This window comes from Pectinophora gossypiella, chromosome 15, assembly GCF_024362695.1.
Source record: "Pectinophora gossypiella chromosome 15, ilPecGoss1.1, whole genome shotgun sequence".
Lineage (NCBI taxonomy): Eukaryota > Metazoa > Arthropoda > Insecta > Lepidoptera > Gelechiidae > Pectinophora > Pectinophora gossypiella.
The window spans coordinates 7,987,482-8,011,288 of record NC_065418.1 but is presented as its reverse complement, the minus strand read 5'-3'; the positions used below and the strand labels follow the sequence as shown (position 1 = coordinate 8,011,288).

The 23,807-nt window shown below is 34.3% G+C and overlaps 4 protein-coding genes across 4 annotated transcripts in view; 2 read left to right on the top strand and 2 right to left on the bottom strand.

Moving 5' to 3' along the window:
- Positions 1 to 18: 18 nt before the first annotated feature.
- LOC126373015 (uncharacterized) lies at positions 19 to 1,664 on the bottom strand. The gene is made up of 4 exons (XM_050018964.1): positions 1,441 to 1,664; positions 749 to 1,014; positions 538 to 669; positions 19 to 455 (listed from the first exon to the last, which is right to left on the bottom strand). Exons 1-4 carry the CDS (start codon positions 1,556 to 1,558, stop codon positions 36 to 38), a joined length of 936 nt encoding a protein of 311 aa, XP_049874921.1. The 5' UTR covers positions 1,559 to 1,664; the 3' UTR covers positions 19 to 35.
- Positions 1,665 to 2,107: 443 nt separating this feature from the next.
- On the top strand, positions 2,108 to 10,240 carry LOC126373014 (inositol-tetrakisphosphate 1-kinase-like). Its single transcript, XM_050018963.1, has 5 exons — positions 2,108 to 2,522; positions 3,034 to 3,132; positions 4,378 to 4,475; positions 4,888 to 5,187; positions 5,863 to 10,240. Exons 1-5 carry the CDS (start codon positions 2,400 to 2,402, stop codon positions 6,347 to 6,349), a joined length of 1,107 nt encoding a protein of 368 aa, XP_049874920.1. The 5' UTR covers positions 2,108 to 2,399; the 3' UTR covers positions 6,350 to 10,240.
- A 539-nt stretch (positions 10,241 to 10,779) lies between these two features.
- Positions 10,780 to 23,807, top strand: part of LOC126373010 (apoptosis-stimulating of p53 protein 1) — a 304,602-nt gene continuing 291,574 nt past the window's right edge. Inside the window, exon 1 of the mRNA XM_050018959.1 lies at positions 10,780 to 11,213. The gene's annotated coding sequence lies outside the window, so the exon portion shown is untranslated. The remainder of the gene's footprint in view (positions 11,214 to 23,807) is intronic.
- On the bottom strand, positions 12,427 to 17,843 carry LOC126373012 (uncharacterized). Its single transcript, XM_050018962.1, has 2 exons — positions 16,962 to 17,843; positions 12,427 to 15,146 (listed from the first exon to the last, which is right to left on the bottom strand). Exon 2 carries the CDS (start codon positions 15,133 to 15,135, stop codon positions 13,219 to 13,221), a length of 1,917 nt encoding a protein of 638 aa, XP_049874919.1. The 5' UTR covers positions 15,136 to 15,146; positions 16,962 to 17,843; the 3' UTR covers positions 12,427 to 13,218.

The window sequence follows — 23,807 nt, the reverse complement described above, 5'->3', positions numbered from 1 at the left end:
AAATAGAGAAAAAGAAGCTGTTGAAAAAAAAAACTTTAATTTACAGTGTATAAATACAATTCACTGCAATCTTCAACATCAAAAAATATTTCATTTTTCATTTGGTTAGGTATGCAAATGCTTAGCCAATTCATCAGTTCTTCAAACATATCTAAACTATTCAAAGTGTCGGCCATACTCCTGTTGCAAATTAAATAGCTCCCCTTTTTGATATGTTTCTTGAAAAAATGCCACATTTCCTTATGTTTTGGAATATCAACAAAGAAGTCTAGGACATTGATAATAATGACGTTTGATTGTTGAACAATGTCGGGTCTCTCCATTACATCTGAGTGAATAACTCTTATTCTATCTGCATCCATGGAGAACTTGTGTATTATTTTTTCTTGAACCTCACAGAATTCTTTGTTCATTTCAATACCAATTATTGATGATGCATTTGATAAGTAATATGCCTGTAAGAAATCAAATTATAATTTTAAGTTAATTGTACAGTAGCAAATGATCTTTTGAGATGAGATACACAAAATATTTTACCCCATATAGTACTGCTCCTAATCTAGATCCAACATCCAATATTTGTTTATCTTCTAAATCACTTGGGAGCAGGACTTTAAATATGTACTGTAAAGCCTGTCTTGACATTGAATGTGAAATGTATATTAATTCCTGAAAATATAAAATTCTTTTAATGCTTAATTAACTATTTTATAAATGATAAAGTAAAAAAAGATAAACAATTAATTACTTTGACATTTCGAGAATTGCAATCTATACAGTAGTGCCTTTTCAACTTCCCTTCTTTCACCAGAGTGTCCACTTGGTCATGGTCATAAAGGAACTCATCTACATGGCAAGTGTTGCTCTCAGTACAATCTGCCTGGTCCCCAACTGTTGGTGGGACTATCTTCTCAGAAGACATTTCTGCCTCAAATGGAACAAGCTTTTTAATAGCATCTCCTGTTTTGGTCAGCAATTTATCTGTTCTTATCAGAGTTTTCTTTGCTTCCAAGTCTGTAAAAAAAAATATTTTTATTAGGGCAAACAAAATAATAAAGCAAAGAAAAATAAAGTTCAAGTGTGTGTGTGTTGGTGCAATAAAGTGTATTTGTATTGTAATAATTAAACTGAAAAGAAGAAGACTATGACGAATGAAAAGATCAAAAAAATATTTTTTATTTTACATAACATAGCATCAGGCCTGTATAAGGAGTAGGCCAAGGTGTAATATTATATACACCCATTCCTCGCCAGCTGTGGTGTGGTTGTTTTAGCTGTGGTTTTAATATTTCCCGCTTCCTTTGACAGGTTAGAATATCAGACGCCGGCGGCATCGTTATCTATGTTGATTGAGCGCCGAATGTAAGTAACGTTGCCGCGATAAACTTCTACTATATATAATTGAATACAACTGTATATCAATCTTAAATTTAAAGGAACCTTTCTTATAAGATTGGCTGCAAATCCATTGTTCAATAGAATTTAGTTCACTGTCGTCTAACTCAGCGAACAAATCAAGAATGCGACTCTTTGAGCTTATGAGTTCACTGTCCGACATCGTTTTAGTTTTATGTAGTTAAATTTTATTTAACGCGCCGTTCGCCAGGAGCGGAGAGAAAATTAATTAATATAACCTAAACTTTTAGACATTGATATACTTTTTTTTTGTTTTCCCCGAAGGGTAAGGCAAAGGGAACTATGCCCATACAGCCATGTCTTCCGTATTTTTTTTTTCTTGATGATTAATGAAATTATGAAAGGTGATGATGATGAAACCTAAGCCCCCACCCTTGGAGTAGACTCCTACTCCGAACCCCAAACGAATTAACTCAAAAGTCCGCATAAACTTTCGAGCTATGAAGCGGCTTCCTGGCACGAAGCGAAGCGAAATAGGCAGATACACTTTGTTCATTGAATACTCCGACATAATAACACTCGCGAATGTCTTACGACTAACTTAATGCGATCATTAACCACAAAACACCACTTCGTATTAATTATTTAGATTATTCAATGAAGAAAGCAACTGTCCCGTTCCCGTTCCCGCCAAAAAGCCCCTTCGGGGAAAACCAAAAAAAAAAAAAAATGACTGACTGTCAAACAACTGTCAAGGAGATGTTCCTTTTCCTTGCTTGCTTGGTTAGGGTTAGTAAGAATTGAGTTGATTATTAGACTGGAGGAAAACGACTGGGTAACGTGCGTACAATTAATAAATAAGCCGCGTCGCCACAGGAAATGGAGAGTCACAGTTGAATACAATTTATCAGTTTCTTTTATATTAAAAGTGAAAAACAAGTCTCTTCTTTTGGTTTGTAATTTTAACGTAGTTACACTGTAAATTGTGTTAACTTGTATGTAGCTTTTAATTTCCTTTGCACATCCAAAACAATCTTATCAAGATGAACGACATGGTGGCCAGTAACAGAAACATTGGGATTTGGATGTCGGATAAGAAGAGCCAAAAACTCAACTGGAAAGAGTTAATAAAAACTTGTAACAATCATGGATATAATCTTATAAAGGTTCGTACATTTTTATTCCTGAAAAAAATAATAATTATGTATTAGTGGTGCTTATACTTGAAATTAATTGTAAGTGCAGGACTGTACTTATTTAAATGCTGTCAAAATAAAATAGGGTTAAATTTGCACTATTAACTGCTATTATTTTGTAGCTGACAAATTGAATCGAAAATGAGTTAGGTAAAGGTAACCCTACCAAAATTGTTCACAAATCTCAACCCAGTTTGGGAACTGTCTCTAATTTGCCAGCTATTTATTAAGCCAAAAGCATTAAAACACATTTCCATCTTATAGAGGGCAAAGCACTAAAACCAACTTTTACATTAAGTACCTACTTCGCAAGAGAAGTACATCAAGATCGAAGCGAATGGAATTCCATAGTCTCTGCTTACCCCAGTGGGAAATAGGCGTGAGTTTATGTATATATTCATGTGATATGATTCTCCATCCTTGATTACGCATGCAACTATTAATACCTACTGAATTTTATTATTTTTGTATCCCCTTTTAGGTGGACATAGAGAGGCCCCTAGAGGAGCAAGGTGAATTTGCTGTTTTTCTTCACAAACTGACCGATGTAATAGCTGCCGCCGACCAAGGTGACACAAAGGTAAAAAACAAGGCTAGATCGCATAAAATAGCCATTTAGGTAGTAGTCATCAAGGTTAAATTCACATTGCTACTGACCTTGGCAAATTAAAAACACTAGTTACAAGGCATAATATTAGTCATTCTTTGTACTGTATAGCTTAATCTGCTGATAGTGTAATTAAATGTTTGTATTCTACTCTCTTGTTATTTACGATGAAACCGGCGCCATATTGCCCTGGTGTTTCTCCTTTGTAGTATAATATAAACTTGCAGTAATCATCTATTTGGTCACCCATGTGTCTAACTTCGCCTACTAGGTCCCATCTTTTTAAGGTTGCACATGACCCATGTCAGGGGTTTAGGTGGCTAAATAATAAACCCGGACACCACTGTTGAACAGGACCTGAAAACCTAAAAAAAAATACAAATATACTTTCATCATCATCACTAATTTAAGAACCTCGCTCTTGTCGGTGTAGCATTCTCCATGCTACTTTTATAGGGAAAAATAGGGCAGTGGTTTCCCTGTAGCCTTCCGCCCAAATATACTTTATTGCACCAAAATAAAAGAAAATATTTACAAAAGAGACTTAACTAGGTACATGGCATGTAACATCCTTTTCATTTAAAGCAATTTCTTTCGCACAACCATAAGGCTAATATGTAAAAATTAAAAGATTGCGGGTGCACACTGTCAGTACAACTTACCAATAAATATATGAGCAATAATAAATAAATACAAAATACATAGCATGTATACTTTTATAAATACATGGGTCGTTCTTCTTTTTTATCGACAATGATCTGTCCTTCGTTCTGCTTCTGATAAGTTATGTTTTAGAATTTTGTTTCATGTTTCCATTGTCCAAAAATATAGTTATCTTATTATACTCAAAATACAAGCAAAATACTAATCGGTTCCTCAATTAGTCCTTAAAGAAGCTTGATTGTTTTTCACAAAATTCTGGGACAGAGTGGTAAATTAAAATGCTGTCTCCGATGAAAAGGACCACTCTGTCACAATATTTTTTGGAATGTGTCTACAAAGAAAAGTATGTTACCAAGATAAAGAGAACCTCTAAATGGTCCTCTACAGACACATCTTTATATGATGTTTTAAAATATTTAATGCCGTTATAATTTTAAAGATGTTAAATCCGATAAATTGAGAAAATGTCTTTTTATTGTCGATAAAAAAAAAAAAAACGACCCACATATAAACAAAAATAACTAAACTATTTTAATATTTTTCTTATAATTTCAGGCAGCTGGAATAATTAGCAGTGTTGAGCAGTATTTGTCCAATCATCCCAACATTGTGGTTGTGGACCCTCTTGATAATGTGAGGATACTATTAAACAGGTCAGTTATGCAGCATAGATAAAATCTTACTATGAAGATAATATGAGTTAAATTCATTGAAAAATAATGTCTATTATCAATCTTTTACTTAAACACTATAACACAGGCAACAACCTTCTGTTTTCAAGGTTGTATCAGACAATAAAATTGAACAATAGTGGTATTTAAAACAATTTACAAATGTAAATTAATGATTTCATTAATTCCATACTAATAGCACAAATTGCATGTTAATGTATGTATTTATTGTATTTGTATGCATAATCTTCTTTCAACCTTAGGGTGCCTGGCAGAAATTGCTGTTTAGCAATAAGGCCGCCTATTGTGCTTATGTTTTTATTTGTATGTTTATGTCCTTTGTATATGTTGTTGTGCAATAAAGTATTATTGATTGATTGTATATAAATTGCAGATACTGCTACTACACAATATTACAAGAAGAGCCTTCGTTCAAAAAGCAGGGGATATTTACGCCGACGTTCGCGGAATTCAGCACGAATAACATTGAGAGGAACATAGAGATTATGAAGCAGCGAGGAGTGACATTCCCAGTGATCTGTAAGCCGACGATCGCTCACGGTTCAAAGTCGGCGCACGAGATGGTTGTTATATTCAATGAGAGAGGATTGAACGTGTGCAAGCCCCCTTGCGTCGTACAGAGCTTCGTAAACCATAATGCTGTTCTCCACAAAGTGTTCTTAATTGGAAATAGGTAATGATCCTACATTTTATTATTGTTATTCATATAGGATGATTCATACATTCATACACACCTAAAGTCACGCCTAATTCCCACCGGGGTAAGCAGAGACTGGAAACTCATTTGCTTTGATACTGACATACTTGTCTTGCTTCCTCCACATTCATCAATCGTTTTATACACGCTCGTCGGTAGTAGGATGATTAATTATAGAATTTTATGTAATAGCATCTGCTTAAATACTGGTTGCCTAGTCAATAATAAATCGGTTACTCTGACTGTGATGATGTTTGCAAAGAAGAAACAATTTGAAGTAATGTATAATCCTAATTAGCCATTCACATGGATAAATTTTTTCAGTATAACTTATAACTGAGTAAATAGCTATTTACTTGGCAAACTTACTCATGTAGCATTGTCACTTACTAACAATGCAGGGGGGTTAAAATGGCCACATCGAAACAGTTCATCTAAGAAAGCAATATTGCTATTTGACATTTGTTTGCATTGCGCACTTACTTTTATATGTGCAAATGTCAAATTGGAACATTGCTTTCTTAGATGAATTGCTTTGATGTGGCCATTTTAACCCCCCAGTTCTTTAATTTATAAAACCTACAGATATTGTAGTTAAAGTATTCATTATTGTTAGTTGTGGTTGTGATAAATGCCAATTTCCCTTTCCAGGTATCACATTTGCGAACGACCAAGTTTAAAAAACTTCTACGCATCTGAGGACTCAGATCCTATATTCTACAGCACCGGAGAGGTTTGTAAAGCAGACAGTCAATCTACTTTATCAATCCTCGATCCATATGATAAGGCTCATCTGAAACTGACACTTGATGAGGAGAAATTAAAGCACATTATTCGAGTGCTCAGGAAACGAATAGGGCTCTTGCTAGCTGGATTCGATGTAGTACTAGACAATGCCACAGGGAACCACGCTGTTATAGACATAAACGTTTATCCAAGTTACGATAACTTTCCTAATTTTTTCGAGCATCTATTGGATAACATTGATGAAATGGTCAGCAGAAAAAGTGTTATTGAATATACCAATGGCGACTGTATCAGGCCCAGAGAGGATTTTATTGATACTCCTATGTTAAATGGTTTTATAAACGTTGGTATGGGTCCAAGCTACGGCGTCACTGGAATGAATGTTAATTGATACATATATATGCCTACATCAGCTATTTACTTAACTCAGAACACTTGACTTTTTATTGTTGGGGTGAACACGTATGAGATACATTCACAATACACAAGTATTTTATTTTTATATACATTTTACTGGTGTTATTTTTAAGGATATAACTGCAGGATTTGAGATCTTGAATATGTTTGTGATATATAATGTATGTGTCAGTTTGTGCAGTGCACTTTGTATGATAGTACCTACGTATTTGTATCTAATCGTTTATGTTATTTAGTATCGTATTGCAACCAGATTCGTGTACCAAATGTAAAATTCGACATTTCCTTGCAGTGACAGACAAAAATCGAGTTAACTTGTCGAGTTGCAACAAGCTGGTGATCTTTGAGATTGAATGAAGGACTTTCCAGGCTACGTTTCTCAAAAATTTTTCGTCGCAAAATTCATGTTTTTTTTATTAATTTTTTTAATTATTTTCAATTCTATACTTTTGCGAAGGAAAATTCTATTTGATATTAACTCAGAATAATCAGCTGAATCATCCCCCTCAGTATTCGTTACGACGTCACTTACACCCCACACAAGTACATACGGTAGCCATACAAGTAGGTATGGGTGTTAGTGACACCGTAACGAATACTGAGGGGGATGGTTCAGACCATGATTCTGAGTTGATATCAAGTGGAATTTTCAGTCTGAATATTCCTGAAAATTTTTGTGTTTTTTTTTATTATTTTCAATTCCATACTTTTGCGACGGAAAATTCCACTTGATATCATCTCAGAATCATGGCCCCAATCACCCCTCAAAGTTTTTGTTACGATGTCACTAACACCCTGTATAGATCTTTTATCTTTATTTTTGAGTATAAATGATGACCCTATTTATTACACCCATTATTATTCTGATCAAAATAAAGATAAGCAATATAGGCAGCAACATAATTCAATACATAATGTGATCCAAATATCAAGCAACAATAATATTTATATATGCTTCTGTCATTATAGTGTATTTTTGAATTATAATGTACCCGAGTAATGAGAAAATAGGTAATTATTTTTGGGGAAATTCCTGACTACAGGAAGATCTCTCATTGCATTAAAATACAACCCGTTTCATGGCAACGCATTTGTGTAACACTTTTATTCTGAATATAGTGATTTTTGTGAAAGAAAGAAAGAAACGTTTATTATAAAGGCAAATTACTTCCTTAAACCTTTACAAAATCTCTAATAGGTTTACTTGGTCAATACTATAATGATTATGAGAAATAAATAAATACCTGAGAGCTTTGATATATATATATATATATATATATATATACATATATATTATAATAAAAAAAATCGCAAAGGAGCATAGAAAGTTGTATATTACACTTTGAAACCATGTCACATTAACTTTTTTGATAAATTAAACCGTAAGTCTCATTATATGTCAAATAAGATAGTGCGGCAGAGTTCTAAAGTGGGTACATGATATAGATCATGACTATACACCCACTCCTTGCCAGCTATGAGATTTTTCAGTTATATCCTCGTATAATAGACAACAGACAACTAATCTCTGTAAAAAAGTGTCCGCGGCGCTTTTGTCACAAAGACGTGTAACGACACTGAACAACCGATATTGCACTTTATTGAACAGCCATAGCATCTTGAGTGAACGAACTAATACTATCTACATAACTTAATGTATACGTATTTACTAACACATTTGTATGTATTAAACGGTTCGGGAGCTTTTTTAGAAAAACTCCTAAGCGAATGTGAGTCAATTAGTTTATAGTATACCAGTGGTTATGTCTATTCTGCTTATAACATGTAGGTATTGTAGGTATTATACAGGCCTATAATGTGATTGATACGGAGCAGGATCCAGGCAGTTGGAATGAAGAGAGTGAGTTAAAAAGTAGTATTTATGCTTATAATACTGATAGTTCCATAGGACGTTATTGTAACAACAACATATTTATTAATTCCTCTTCTTGACATAAAGATATCCGGCCAAGAATCATGTGAATCTGTTCACGTATATAGGGTGTTAGTGACTTCGTAACGATAACTTTGAGGGATGATTCAGACCATGATTCTAGGTGAATATCAAGTGGTATTTCCCGTCGCAAAAGTATGGAACGGAAAACAAAAAAAAAACAAAACATTTTCAAGAATTTTGCGACGGAAAATTCCACTTGATATTAACTCAGAATCATGATCTGAATCATCCCCGTCAGTATTCGTTACGGTGTCACTAACACTCTGTATAGTTAAGGTGCAACACAAATCTGGTAGTACTTTATGCTAACTTAGTATTAAATGGTATTAAGTAGCACCTTGATTCCTCAATCGTAAAACTATATTATAGTTGTACGTACGTCTATGCTGTGTTATACTGTATTTATATCTATTCTATTGCTTAAGACTGAAATGTTATTATTATACGTGTATGAATAGCAATGACATTGCTAAGTATGTAAATATGGAAATGAATTTTTGTTCTCGGACAAAACTATAACAATAGGCCCATAAAAAATATAGTAGATTATGGTATTAAATTATTGCATTTATTGGCAGCGTTATTTACAAACATTTTAATGTCAATTATTTTAAAAATGATTTACTGTTGTGATTTTTCCTCGCAATAGGATCGAAAACAGCTTTATGTAAAATGAATTAGGTAGGTACCTAACGTACCTAAAGTATATCTAAAGCTAAATCCAAAATGTAGCTATGTGTCAAACACGTTCATATAAAAATCAAGAAGTGTCAGTTTTTTTTAATATACTGCTTAAAAGCTCCCTTAACAAATAATTAAGTATTCTTTAACTGTACTGTGCTGTTCTGTGTGTGTGTAATATGTCGTTTCAATGCTGCTGGATTTTTTTTTATATTGGCCAAGTATGTTGGCTCAATTAAGCCTGATGGTAAACATTACCATTAGGTCAATAAAAAAAAATCAAGCAGAAAACTCAGGCTTCTCTATGTAGGAGAAGCCCTAATGGATTTTACTTTTCAGAATATTGGATTACTAAGTTCAAATATTTCTGACTACCTTCATCACAAATATGAACATTATACTTATGAAATTGTTACAAACAGAGAATAATAATAGTGCCTCAGCGATATATGTATAGTATGGACGTTGCACAATGCACATATTTATACGAAATATTTTTTCTAACTTAAAAAACAATGGCCCCGATTCCTACATACACCTAATTTTATTTTAAGTTATACTCGTCATTCTCTTATCCGCCGTAAAGAAAAGGGACGGATGATTGACAACTGTTAATTTTAAAATGAATTAATAACTCGGGCGAATAAAAAGGCATCTCGCTGATATGCAGCACGTTTGACGTGTGCTGTCAACTTAATTCTGTCGGGTTATAATTTAAAATAAAATTAGATGTGTGTACTGGAAACAGCACCAGTATTCATTTCGCATTCCAACAGGTAATAAGTTGTGAACAAATCCATATATCTACCTAAGTTATTGATTTAAAGATTGAAATACGATCAATAATGTTCACGCCAACTCGATCTGTAATTGCATTTTATAGCTGAGACCCGTATAATCCTTACTATTGTGATGTTCACTTATTGATGATAGTAAATAGGACAAATTCGTAATAACAATTATTATTTTTGTTTATACCACGAGACTGATATACTTCTTGTATCTAGAACTAGCTTTTAGGTTTCATTTTCAATAGAAATACAGAAAGCTGCACTGAATAAATAAGTATTCAAAATACATCCAAAATAGTTCCTTTGTAACTGATAATTTTGGTAATATCTAGATCTTCCAAGGTGTTCTGGTTTTCTATGTAATGTTTACATATAAGTTGTATTTCATACAGATGTATTATCCATGTATCACCAATATATCAATGCCAAACTTGAAGTATTAAGTTTAATTTTCCTAGTACTAGCTGAAATAATTTGGTAAGTCACAATAGTCATAAGTCTGCACGGGCTAAGTGTAACGGTGTTGTTATTTGACTTTACAGTGTATAGTAGAGGCGGTAATTGTTAATTCGACACAGTTCCGTGCATAAATCACACCTAGTTGCAACGAAGTAAATCTGTACAATTTATTATACATTACGGTACGCAACATCCGCGGACGGTGTACACGAGGCAACGTAGCTCTATCACCCCCACAAATCAACGATTGTAGATGCTAACTCTCAGGAACACGAGAGATAACGTGTAGGATGTTCATAAACGAGGAGCTAACATTGTTGCCGACTGTACGCTGCGCCCGCGCACTGTCACGTTGAAAACACAGGAAGTGTTTCTAGATCGCTAATCTAATGGGATACAAGATGAAGAGTTAGAGATCCATCGTCAGGTAACGGTGATCGGAGCGCATAATAAAGGTCGTTAGCGAAAAATTGGAACCGTGTAATTGTAGCGTAGTGTTTTGAATTGCGATTCAGTCAGCTGTCGGCACATGCGGGCGAAGCACGCGCGTCGCGCGCGCATCCGCGATCCCTTCGTTTTCGCGCGCTGTTAAGTGACTGTTCGAATTTTAAAACTAACCAACTGAAAAAGTACCTATTCAATTTTTCTTCCGGGAGTGATTTTGTGATTTTTGTCGTTTGTTCTTTTTTTACTTTTAAACAAGTGTACAGTCTATTCAGTGAAGGCCAGTGTTAAAATTTTGATATTATCTGAGTTGGTCCGACGTTAATGATGATCTGATTAATCGGAGTGGTGTATCTCGTACATTGTGCCGGTAACGACCATGTCAATCTGTCAATCGACTTCTAATGATGAGATTAATCGAAAATTTTAATTAGGGGTATTGTGTCGAAGTGTTGTGATCTAGTTGTAAACATCAACATCAAACGTGCTTGGACTTTCGAGCACAGGTGAGTTAAATCATTTTAATAATTGTCTATGGTATTAAATGCGCAAAAAATATTAATTTATGACCGAAAAAACTATTTGTTATTCTAGTCAGTTTAATTGTCGTTCCATTCACATGATCTTATTTCAATCTCAGATCAAGATTTCTATAAAGATAACTAATAGGAATTTTATGAACCGTAGAAAAATCATTTAAGTATTTTAATTATTTTTATGTAACAATAAAACGTGAGAATTGAAATAGCGTTGTGTTATGCAAATTAGATCGGTCGTTACAAGAACACACCGCTCTAGTATTATATTGTGGTTCGTCTTTTACATTTTATTTCGGTTTTATTACTCTATAGAATTACTCATTAAAACACAAAAGGGTTTAAAAAAGCAACGCATGTTCATGTTTAATAGGTAGTTACAGTTATATAATGTATATGTGACTGTATACATTCATATAAAATCTACGAACGTAATTTTTTTTTTAACTTTTATAGTTGACTTATACACATGCACGTGATAACATGATAGGTTGTTGTGGACTATGCAGGGTGTAACGGAACCCTGTATACGTTTTTATATCTGTTACATTTAGTTTACCTTCTTCTAAGTTGGTAGGTAAAGGGTTATGAACTTTCTGCAAATAAGTTTTCCAATATAGGAAGTAGGTATTTGTCAGAATGCGCAATTCTCGCTATTTAATTTGAAGATTATTTATTATTTACTGTCCACTTTATTAGTTAACAAAAGTCGCTTAGGGTATAGGTATAGATATACAGACCAAACTATGATATTTAAGTAGCCAAACACTGATAACGTGAAAATGTACGGACGGACAAAATTTACAACAGTAATTATACAATTACGGTTATTATTATTGCCATAGGAGAGCACACAATAGTTTGAAAGGTAATAACTAAGTAGGTTACATACACACAAGTAGTGTTGGGTTCTTACCCGGAAAATTCCCGCGTTTTGGGAATTTTCCCAATTCTGAGGGAAAAAACCCGAAAAATTCCCATTTCAAGGGAAAATATTTTTTATCGCATATATTTGTATTAAAAGTAAGGATTTCCAACAAAGACCATTTAAAATAATGTATGCCTACTTATGCCCAATTTATTTTCGTGTCGTATGAACTCTTAAAACTTAAATTCGTAATATATTTTGAATGGAATGTTCGATTTAAGAATTCAAAAGTAATCTACATGTATTTAAACAGAGTTGAATACGAAATTATTTATTAAAATAAGGATTAATTCAAAGTTGTCGATATCCTGGTCAAATTTTGTCAACTTTTAAAATATAAAAAATAGTTATAGTGACATAAATGAATGGAAGAGGAATACATGTTGTGCCGACCCCACGGATAAGGGCAGGAAAATGATGAGTTATAGTGACATAACTACAATAATTGGATATAGGTATTATTATTTTTTTAGTTTGACAAATTTCCAGTAATACCTATTGTACAACATTTTTTTTTTTTATTCGGGGAGCTTACAGCATTATTTACACAATGAAAACCTTAATAATAAATAAAGGCTAATTACAAGCTACCACAGATAGAGAAAAGACAGTTGACGGAGATGAGAATACCACATAATAATTATGTAAACAAAATAAAAAATATAAAACAAAACCAAAAACAAAACATAAGCAAACCTAAAAAGTAAAACAAAACAAAACACAATATAAGTACCTAAACAAAATAAAATACCTAACTAGGAGCTGCAATGACATCGTTCCAGTAGTTTTTCAGTTAATTTAATACAATCATACTAATCTTTCCTCTTATAATATTAGTATGAAAAGCTTACTTATTACACCAACTTTATTCAAGAAAGCTCTTGTAATAGCAGAATAAAAGAATTATGATATGTGCTAATTAGGTTTATTTTCATCACCTCTAATATAAATCAAATCTAACAAAATACAGTTATCTATAATCATAAATAAGCAAAGTGGGTAAATCAATTACAAAACAAAGTTTAACATTAATGCTCCAATAATCAACTAGTCTGACTCTGAATCAGTAACCATAAAATATTCCAACTGACTTTCTGAACTAGGTCCTGGTCCTGGTCTTTCTGAACTAGGTCCTGGTCTTGGTGAAGCTGGGGTGGTTTCAGATTTATCTTCGGAATTAGAGCCACTGGTTTCATCGTCACTTTGATGAATATTGGAATATAAATTCCAATTATGCGAAATGTACGCTATTTTCCCTGCTCTATCTGTTGTAAGACGATTTCGTTTTTTGTGGTGAATAAAATTAAAGGTGCTGAAGGATCTTTCAGTGGCCGCGGATGTTGATGGAGCGCTCAAAATTCTAATAGCAACCTTACTCAGTATGCTGGACGAACATACACCTTTCCACCACGTAATGGGATGCAGTTCAGCTGCCGATGTCCAAACAAAACTTTTACCCCACAAGATTCCATCTTTTGCCTTGTAATGAGCAAGATCAGTCATGACATTTAAGTTTAGGTCTCTGGCCACCTTATTTATGAATTCAATTGCTTGTATTTCTTCTTCTTGGTTTAATTCGTGACCATGGGATCTAGGATCTAGTAAATTTGCAGCCAAGTGGATTGGTCTGATACAAAATTGCTTTCGGCTGTCGATTTTATTTAATAATTCTTTTTTTTCATCATTATCTATGATTGTAGAAGTGAGGATTGCAGTTTCAATGTTTGTAAAAACTTTATAAACTTTGTGAATATTGCAATCATTTCCTTCAATTTTTTTTATCCAGTCTGAGCATGGCTTCAAAATTTCAATGGCATTATCAATTTTAACCCAAAATTCTTCTTCAAGTAAAGCAGATTTAGTGTCTCTTGTAAGAACTGATTTTTCATGAACAGCCAATGCTTGAAGACACGATTTAGATTTCTTAAAGCTCTCTAAAGAAGTTGCATTACTACCCCATCTCGTTTTACATGGAAGCTTAAGTTGTTCACCACAGTGTTTCTCTTGTACTATTTTGTTATACAACGTACATAACAATTGGCTGTTTTTTATACTTTTTATGATATTAGTCACAGAAGCGCTAAAACTATTGACTGAGTTACATTTAATAAAATCTTGGCACAGTAAATGGAGCCCGTGTGCTACACAGCCCAAGGGTATCACATGAGGATATATATCGAGAACTTTCTTAAATGCCAATTGCATATTTTTAGCGTTATCCCCAATAAGAACAAAAAATTTATGTTGTCCATATTCTTCCATGATTTTTATAACTTCTTGGGATATATAATCAGATGTGTGCCGGTTGTCTTCTGTATTCAGAAATTTAACGAACGCCGGTTCAGGTCTTGATATGATGAAATTTATTATTCCTTCATTTCGTATGTTACTCCATCCATCACATTGAAGATGTAAATCGTTGGCAGCTGCAAGAATTTCATTCATTTCCTCTTTCATGTCGGTGTATGTTTTCTCGAGAAGAGTGGTTGAGAGATTTTTCCTGGTTGGCATTTTATACATAGGTTGGAGGTCATTAAAAAAATCTTTCCACAACGGATGCTCTGTCATAGAGAGTGGTGCGCCTGTGACATAAATTGCTTTGGACAATTTTTCATTTAGTTTGGTTCTTGCAGCTTCTGTAATGGTAAATAATAAAACCGGCGAGTCATATTCATCTTCGTTTTGTTTAGAATGAATTTCTTTTAGGCTTTCAGAATTCGACGATGGCATATTTTGGCTGCTAATACAACTTAGAGGATCTCTATTTTCATCTTGTTGGTCCCCATTTTTGAGACTCAAAGCTTGTCTAATGTCCAGCGGGCATTTAGCACAATTCTCAAGATGAGTTCTCATTTTACTGACATTTGCAAATTTGTAGCTTTTTCTACAATGATTGCATACTACAGATTTTCCTGGTCCGCGGGTATATTCTCTCCAAGTTTCTTTATCTTTACGTCTACCCATTCTCAGTTAATCTATAATAAAGAAAAAAAACAATATTAAAATTGAAAAAGTATGCTTAGATAGTTTTGATGTTTTAAAGAAAAGTCAAGCCAAGAGTACTCTAAACCGGCAAGAATGTGTGAAGATTTTGATGAGAGTGGAAGAAGCAGAAGTAAAATTTAGTATCATAGTAAGTGGATTTCTGTGACCTCTGCCCAATCTGAAATAGATATGGATGTGGAATAATAGACCTTATTATTAATGGTTTGTGAGCGCAACTGGCAACAATTTTTTTTTTGTCAATCACGATAACAAATAATGATCAAAATACAGTAATAATAAGGTCGATTTCTTCTTATTGCGTGATTGTGGTTTGTTCAAAATTATGAAGGAATTTCGAATATCAAACCAATTGAAAGCATTAGGATTAATGCATTTTTTTTAGTCACAGCGTTGGTTTGAATCTGTCAGGTCACGTACGAAAATTAATCTTACTAAGGAAAATCTCCGTGCAATAATTTTCTTTATCTTTCGAAGAGGCCTAATGCGACTTCAGCGTCTCGATGAGTTGATCAGATAAGTTAATCTGTATTCCATGATGAAGTCCCATATCGGCGGACCATAGAACTGGTATTTGGAATTCCACGGTGGACATACCAACCACACTTAGTGACAAATCTCGTGAAGGACGTCCAAAATCCGCCTTCATTGAAGATAACATCGTTGCTGTGAGACAACAAATGCTCAAAGATCGTCATGTGACATATCGAGAGATAGAGGTGTTATTAGGCATCTCTGGGACAACCATTCAAAAGATATTGCATGAGGTGCTTGGTGTGAGAAAACAAATTTGCCGTTGGATCCAGCATTTGCCTTCCGACGATCATAAGACGGCCCGCGTCAGATAGTATAAGAAAACTCTTCAGAAGTTCAACCGAGAATAATCAAATCACGTCTACGATATCATTATCAGTGGTGACAAAAATCAGATATAATATAGAGCCAAAAATTTCGGAAAAGTCCGGAAATCGGTACTCTACTATGACGCAAAATTCTCGGGAATTGGTACTTTGGTTATGGATATAAGAATATTAGTAGAATGCTGAATGATAATGATTTTTACCCAATATTGTCACAAAATTGTTTTTGTTGATTAAGTAAATGAAACAGCTATTTAATACTCATATTATTTTCGAGTGTAATGAAAAACCGGAATCAGTTACCGTAATCCCGGGGATATATCGTCATATCCATATTATTTATATCGTCTGAAATAGCACCTATATTCCAATCATTGGTTATTACAATAATTTTTTGAAGACCAGAATCACTCAAGATTTGTCATTGGCGCATCGCTAACCGAGAAAGCCAGAAGAAAAAAAAGTCGAGGCTGGATTTCAGGGCGTAATAGAGCTGAAAGTGTAATGATAATGACCATTGCTCATGCGTTTTATACGATATTATTATTCAACACATTGGCGAGGAAAAAATCAATACGATTTCCAACTATTTGAATCAAATATTTGACATCTTTGTGAAAAACTACTACAGTGGTATGTCTGGTTGAATTAGCAGTACGCGCGCAAATGGAAAGAGAAGAAATGGCGTCAAAACTTCACAAAATTATCGAAATTGAGATATGTTAAGTAAATACAACAAAACTTCTACACATTTTCGTGTGAACTAAGTTATGACTGAAATTTGTAAAAATTAGCAAAAATATTCTCTATACGAAACTAATGAACATGATCAATGGTATATAATGGAAAAAGCTTTTTGCTTAATTTTGCATAGATATTCTACATGCGCGTTTTTAAAGAAATTTTAAAATAATGAAATAGACTCACCTGAAATTAATTCTTTTTAAACTAGTTCACTTGCAAAAATCGAAGTCCGTGTATCCAAGCCAAAATGTCACATGTAAAGAAATCCAAAAAAATCCAATAGATAGAATCGATCGCACAAAAGTCACAAAAACAAGAGCACTCGACAAACCGAAGTAAGCGAATGACACATAGAGCAACACATAAAAGCCTCACTAGCTAATAGAAAGAGATAAAAGGTACTTATCGCTATTGTAATTTGTACCTGATGCACTTCTTTGAAGATGCCGCCGATGCGCATTACCACTGTTTATTTCTCTTGCATGCGGAAGTAACGCATGCTTTTTCTTTCGCACTCATGGGCTGGCGAATGGTGCCGCTCCGTGAGAGTGAAACGGTTAATATCTATTAATATCCGCTGAGAATGTACTTGAAAAACCCACACGAAAATATGTTTTTTAAGTGGTTATTACATTACCCGGGCCGGCAGGCAAACGGGAGTTGGTGGGGAGTATCCATGGCAACTACCGTGACCTTGACGCATCTAGCCTGCAGGACCGGATAATGTAATAACGGCTTTAAGTAGACGTTTTTTTTTGTAAAAAGACATTAGGTTATTTTTTTTTAATTGGGCTATTTTCATTCTGAACATTAAATCGGTTTCATGATTGGAACGTTTTAATTATTTTCTGTTGAACTTTAAAAGATGACCATAACTTTTTATTTGTAAATCGTTACAATAATATTAACTGTTTTTTTCAAGCCGTACTGCAATTACCGTAATCCCGGGGATATCGTCATACCCATATTCGTGATATCGTCTGAAACAGCATTCAAACTCCGATCATTACTCATATCTGTCAAAATTCCGTGCTAAAAGATACCTACATTTTATTTTATTTTATAATTAAAAATTATTTTCCCATGTTTCGGGAATTTTTCGGGTGTTTATTTTATTTTCCCATATTTTCCCGATATTTTTTCTTTCCCACCCAATTTTTTCTTTCCCTGCCCATCACTACACACAAGTAATGGGAGGTTGTTAGGCTTCACAAAGACGGTTATGGATGCGCGCTCAATAGCCAGAAGGAACCCGCGGAACTTAACGAATATGGCGGAACACGAACTGAAATTGTAGGATTATTGACTTACTTCGGTTATGGACATACCTACCAAGGTACATGTGTGAAAAATCCTAAGTTTCTATGGCATTTTCAGAACATTTATTACTGTACGTTATCCAACACACTACTATAGGTATTTATAACGACGACTTTCCGACAGATACTCTTTTGTACGCTAACTACAAATTTTGTACAACAAATTTTAACTACAAAATTTGTAGTTAAAAGCAATGTATCTAATTAATACACATGTTGTTCAAGATCTTTCCATTTTGTCTTTGAAAAGCGCGTGCTTTTTTTGTTAAGAAATCAAAATTCTGGAATATCTATGCGAAGTTTGACATCAAACCCATAACTTCTGACTGTAGACTCAAGAACTGAGGATACTTCCAATTGAGTCAGCTTACTTGGCATTTAAGACAACTTATAAAATTGCTCGGGTAGTTAGTTTTTCTAACAGTGTTTTATCAACAGTTGATGTTTCTTTAATTGCACGGTGTGGCCATGGGTTGTTTATCTGTTTTTTTTTTCAATCTTGAGTTTTGGGCTTAGTAGGTGTGCTTGGCCTTGGCTAACTGCGACGAATTGTTATGCGTCATTGAAAATGAATGAGATTTTTCGAGTATTTTTCCATAATAATGCGTTTGTAGATAAACGTCACGAGGCAGTATATTTTGGATGGAGGCGTGCGATGGATGTAAGTACCTCTAACCACCCCAATTGAGAATCAAGTCTGACGGCTGACTTTATATTATGTTGTGTGTGATTAAAATTATCCGGCTTAAGAAAATTAACAAACTGTTGTTAAGTTTCGGCTCTGGAATTGTCTAAATCGTTTACGTTTCCCACAGAGTACCTACTCTTTCAAGTGAATTTTCCTTCGCTTGCCCGTGTTTACATATCAAAACAAGTATGAATAATACGTTAATAATCCATTTTTTTCAGCTTGTTGCAATCGCTTTTATAATTGGATTCACTCTGCTGCGTAGTTGATAAGAACAGGTAGGTGCTTTAAGTAAACATTGCTCTACGAAATGAAAGAGAAAAGTCATAGAACAGCCGCCTGGCTCCGCAGTTGAGACGAAGTTTTTCTTACTTACGGAATGTTCACCGGTAAACTAAACACAAACCACATCAGCGATTACCTCCCAAATTTCCACTTGCAAAAAAAAAAGAACTTGCGGAACGAATTCCGGATTAGTCCCGCCCGAATTCCCGCGACCTTCGACTACATGGTCGCAGAATCGAATCGTCTCGTAACTGTAAAGTAAAACTAGTTTGGCTGTCGGTCGTATCTCTAATAGGATCGCACGCTCCTCACCGTACTTTTTTCTTTTCTATACTTTTTCTCGGGCAAGTGCGTAGAGGCCTAGACGGCGGCGCCGTCGTCGCGGGCCGGATCCGATCTCTGCATCCGTCCCCATTCTGCTTTCTCAAGGTTTGTTTTGAGCCATTAGCGGAGGATTTCCTTTATGAATACTGTTAGTTATTGCTGCATGGGTAAACTATAGCGTTCTGTACACGCCATTGTTTTCGATAACCTAAATGAGTGAATGTTTCGCATATTTTGTTTTTAAATACAAAAACAAAGACGCACCTAGGAAATATTATTTACTATTTGCTAAAGAAAGCTGATGTGATGACTGTAGGCAGTAACTTACATATTTTCATGACTAGGTACAAACGTAGAGTTACAAAATTCATGTGCGAAACATAATACCAATGTCAGGCTTATTGACGCAATCGCGCCAAAGATCAATAAACCTTGTATAAGTACACAGAAGCTGTGCCTAACAGTTTTTTTTTATTCTATGTGCATAGCGTTACCCGAGAGCGATGAACTCATATTTGGCTCATAAATCCGCTATAATACATCTTTGTTTTTGTGCAACCACATAAAATGTATTATATTTATTATTATTATGAGCGTATTATATTCAGAATGTATCGTGTCTAACAATCTATTCTGCAAAATGTCATCTGGTTTATTTCGCGTATTATGTTCCGTTTGTCCGCTCGAATGAAGATTTGATCGTATGATTTACTTTTGTGGCTGGGAACCATGCAGTTTTGCCATATGCAACATATCTGAGACTAGTTAATGTATCGGACTGTCTGTTACGCCAGGAATGTCTTGGTACCTACCGTAGTTTCTAACGTGATGGACGTTTTAGATATTACAACTGTAACTATCCAAACTTACATCTTTCTATCTTTCTAAGAAGCTAATTAAACGTAGTACCTCCTCAACTATCAAGTATTTTATTATCAATTTAAATTATCTTGATAAAATATTTAATAGGTAATATTACACCCACCCCTATTAAGTACATGAGACTTAAATATAACTTGCGAGGTGTGGTTTTACTACACTTCTCTGCCTACCTTCGTTGTGTATTATAGCTCTGTGGGTCTAAAAAGGCCACATTGTTGCAATTCATCTAAGAAAGCAATATTGCCTGTTGACATTTGTTTGCATTGCGCACTTTTACTTTTATATGCGCAAATGTCAAATTTCAATATTGCTTTTTTAGATGAATTGCAACAATGTGGCCGTTTTAATCCCCCTGTTCTGTTTATAATTTATTTATTTACTTTTCGGAATACCAACAGCTACTTTAAACATTATAGTACATATAAAAATATATAGGATACAGTAGAGACAATTATAGGTTTCCACAAATAGTAGTATAAGTCGGTCTGACAACAATAATTGTACAATACTATACTAAAAACAAATAAGGTAAACAAGCATAAACACTAAACTTATTACCTACAAACAAATGTTACAAATAGATTAATGTACATTATATTCAACTTAAGTAAAACTTATATAAACCTGTATATAACAAAAAGTTGGTTTCGTGATTTCATAAAATACCTAAGCCGTTTGCGGTACTCGAGACATTTCGTTTTTAGATCTCAATTTTAGATAGAAGCTAAAAAAAATAGTACAAGAATAGTCTGTTTTCGTCTAATAATGATTGATAGTGACTGAGTTAGAGGTATTTGGCATGAGGCACCTGTTAGGTTGCCACTGAGGGTCGAGTAAGCTGACAAATATTGACGTCGTAACGTGTGGTTGTGTCAGATTATGTTTTTGCCACTGATCTAATAAAATGCATGTACATTTTACCAACTGTGGAGTAACTTCAGAGAGTAACATTTTTTGATATAATCTTAGGTGCTAGGAATGTAGTAGGATTAGCAATCGTCGAATTATCATTGACGATGCGATATCAATAAAACAGGAAAAGTTATGTTTTTTTAAGAAAATGGGGTGTTAATGTTAGTCTGTAGTGTACAGCTTTTACACATTGACAAAATCAAAAAAGATGTAACAAAAGGTGGGCTTTATCTCTTAAAGAGATCTCTGCCAGCCAACTGCGTGGTTTAATAAGTACGTTATTTAAAATACAATACAAATAGTCTTTATTGAACTTAAAATATATTAAAAATATATTGTTATTTACCTATTACTTATTTTATAAACTGCACATTTCACACATACAAAGCTAAAACAAGCTTTTTATATTATGTTTTGATATCGTCTGCACTTAGCTGTGGTATTTTTCATGTAAGTCCATGTACGAGAAGATAGCAAATATTGACTCAGCTCGCTAACCTCGGCGAGTCGCTGGACAAGTGTTTGGCTAGTTGCGAGATGGAGGCAAAAACAATCTCACACAATAGCTGGGATAATAAATCATAAAAAAAATTATTACAAGTACCTCTATTTACAGCGGGTAGTTTCCTAGGTCAAAGATAAATTATGAAATTCTGATTATTAAATAAAGACAGATCTAAAGTAGACAAAAACGTTTTCTTTTGTTCATTTAACTTTTTTATGAATTTTAATAAAGAAAATGAAATAATAAGTGCGGCATTTTATCACGTTTTTCTATGACGTCTATGGTGTGACGTGAGGTTGTTTTTTCATACAAATTCCACAGTGATTTCGTGTTTTGACGTTTAGTAAAAAGTAACTAATCTGACTAGTTGGAAACTACCCTATTCCTTATTTTCCGAAATCTTTCTGTTAGTAGAATCTAATAAAAAAAATTGATTCTCAGTTGTCCCATCTAATACTTTCTTACCTACATTTTTTTTTCTTTTTTTTTATTTATTTATTTCACTCACAACAACTATCTTTACAGGATAACCTAATGCGACATACATTGATGTACCTATAATATTATGTTACTACAGCATACAGTGGATGATATGTAAGTATATCTAGTCTTTAATGTAGTTATTCGTGTTGCTATCTAGAATACCTGAGATCAACCCCTAGTATCTACTTACATGTACCAACGTCAGAAACCTCATATTAAATGTAAAGCTTGACTCAGTCTCATGACTAGCTATTTACTTTTCAAGTACTTGTAAACCCTGTTAGTGTAAACCCTTATTTGTCGCGTAGAAAACGCTTGTCTTGCCACATTTGTTTCGTAATATTTTAGTGTTAAAGCTTTAGTTCTTTTTATAGTCAGATGGAGAAGGTCTTAATGCGATGGGATTGAAAGAAAATAAACATAAATAGAATAGAATAGTTTTTTGTATTATAAAATGGCGCCATAAATAAAAACAAGACAATAACGTCACTTAAAATTTTCACAAAAAAAAACCATAAAGCAAAAAGGATGTACGTCGAAGTGATCAAAATGTGGTGGTTGGTGGACGTCCTGAGACAAAAGGGCCTCTAAGCACAAGAAATTCTATCGTTCATACATAAAAACTCGCCCGAAATCCTTAACGGGTTACCCCAGAGCAACAAGTACTCACAAACTACTTGCACTGTTGATACGAAGTCTCATCTCTGTCGGATTTTACGACATGCTCGAAGACAAGTAGCTGAACGTGTTCTGTGTTTCTTATTCGCTCCCAGTTCAGCGTAGAATCTATTTGTCACTAGACATTTAATCCTATAAGAAACAACATTCATAAACTCACGCCTATTTCCCACCGAATTAAGCAGAGGCTATGAAATTCCATGTGCTTCGATGCTAACATGCTTCTCTTGCTGCCTCCACATTCATCAATCGTTTCATATCATAGGTACACGCGCGCCGCGCCGGTTCAGAGTAGATCGTACTATACTTTTTTTAAGGACATCGTCAATTTGGTCAATGTATGTCCTACTAGATCTTCATCTGCCAGCCCTATTAACAACCTAAAACCAACTTAGAACTAAGAAACAACTCTGTGAAAAATTTACGACTGGTCTTATAAATTTTTCATGTCCCGCTTTTAAGTGAGTAGTGTCGAAATCTTCGTGAGAACTTTTAATATTTCAATTCTACTTATCGGACGTTAAGTTTTTGAGGTAGGCTCGAGATGTCGAGGCTCGAGACCTTTTGTTCGGCAGGTCAAGGTTGGCAAAGCGATCTGTTCATCTCACTGACAGGCGGACAGTCGCGATCCCTCCAAGATGAATGGAAAGATGACGTGGCGATTAGTCGTGATACTGCTCTACTATTATCAAAAATATACCGTTATAACGGTTACAAAATATTTTGACATGTCATAAACATTGCCACTTTTTTATTTGTTAAGAATTGTAAGTAGAAATTACAAATACTTATACTCATCGATGTCGTAAATAAAAGTGTATGTAGTATTCAGAGGAGCTCGGTGGCCCAGCGGTTAACGCGCTCGGTCTGCGATTGTTGAAGTAAAGCAACTTTCGCAAAGGCCGGTCATTGGATGGGTGACCACAAAAAAAAAGTTTTCATCTCGAGCTCCT

Coding starts and splice junctions, on each gene's coding strand:
- LOC126373015 (XM_050018964.1), bottom strand. CDS start 1,558: ATGTCGGACAGTGAACTCATAAGCTCAAAGAGTCGCATTCTTGATTTG. Junction 1,015..1,440: donor CAGCCAATCTTATAAGAAAG/GTTCCTTTAAAT, acceptor TTTTTTTTACAG/ACTTGGAAGCAAAGAAAACT. Junction 456..537: donor TAGGAGCAGTACTATATGGG/GTAAAATATTTT, acceptor GATTTCTTACAG/GCATATTACTTATCAAATGC.
- LOC126373014 (XM_050018963.1), top strand. CDS start 2,400: ATGAACGACATGGTGGCCAGTAACAGAAACATTGGGATTTGGATGTCG. Junction 2,523..3,033: donor ATGGATATAATCTTATAAAG/GTTCGTACATTT, acceptor ATCCCCTTTTAG/GTGGACATAGAGAGGCCCCT. Junction 3,133..4,377: donor CCGACCAAGGTGACACAAAG/GTAAAAAACAAG, acceptor TTATAATTTCAG/GCAGCTGGAATAATTAGCAG.
- LOC126373012 (XM_050018962.1), bottom strand. CDS start 15,135: ATGGGTAGACGTAAAGATAAAGAAACTTGGAGAGAATATACCCGCGGA.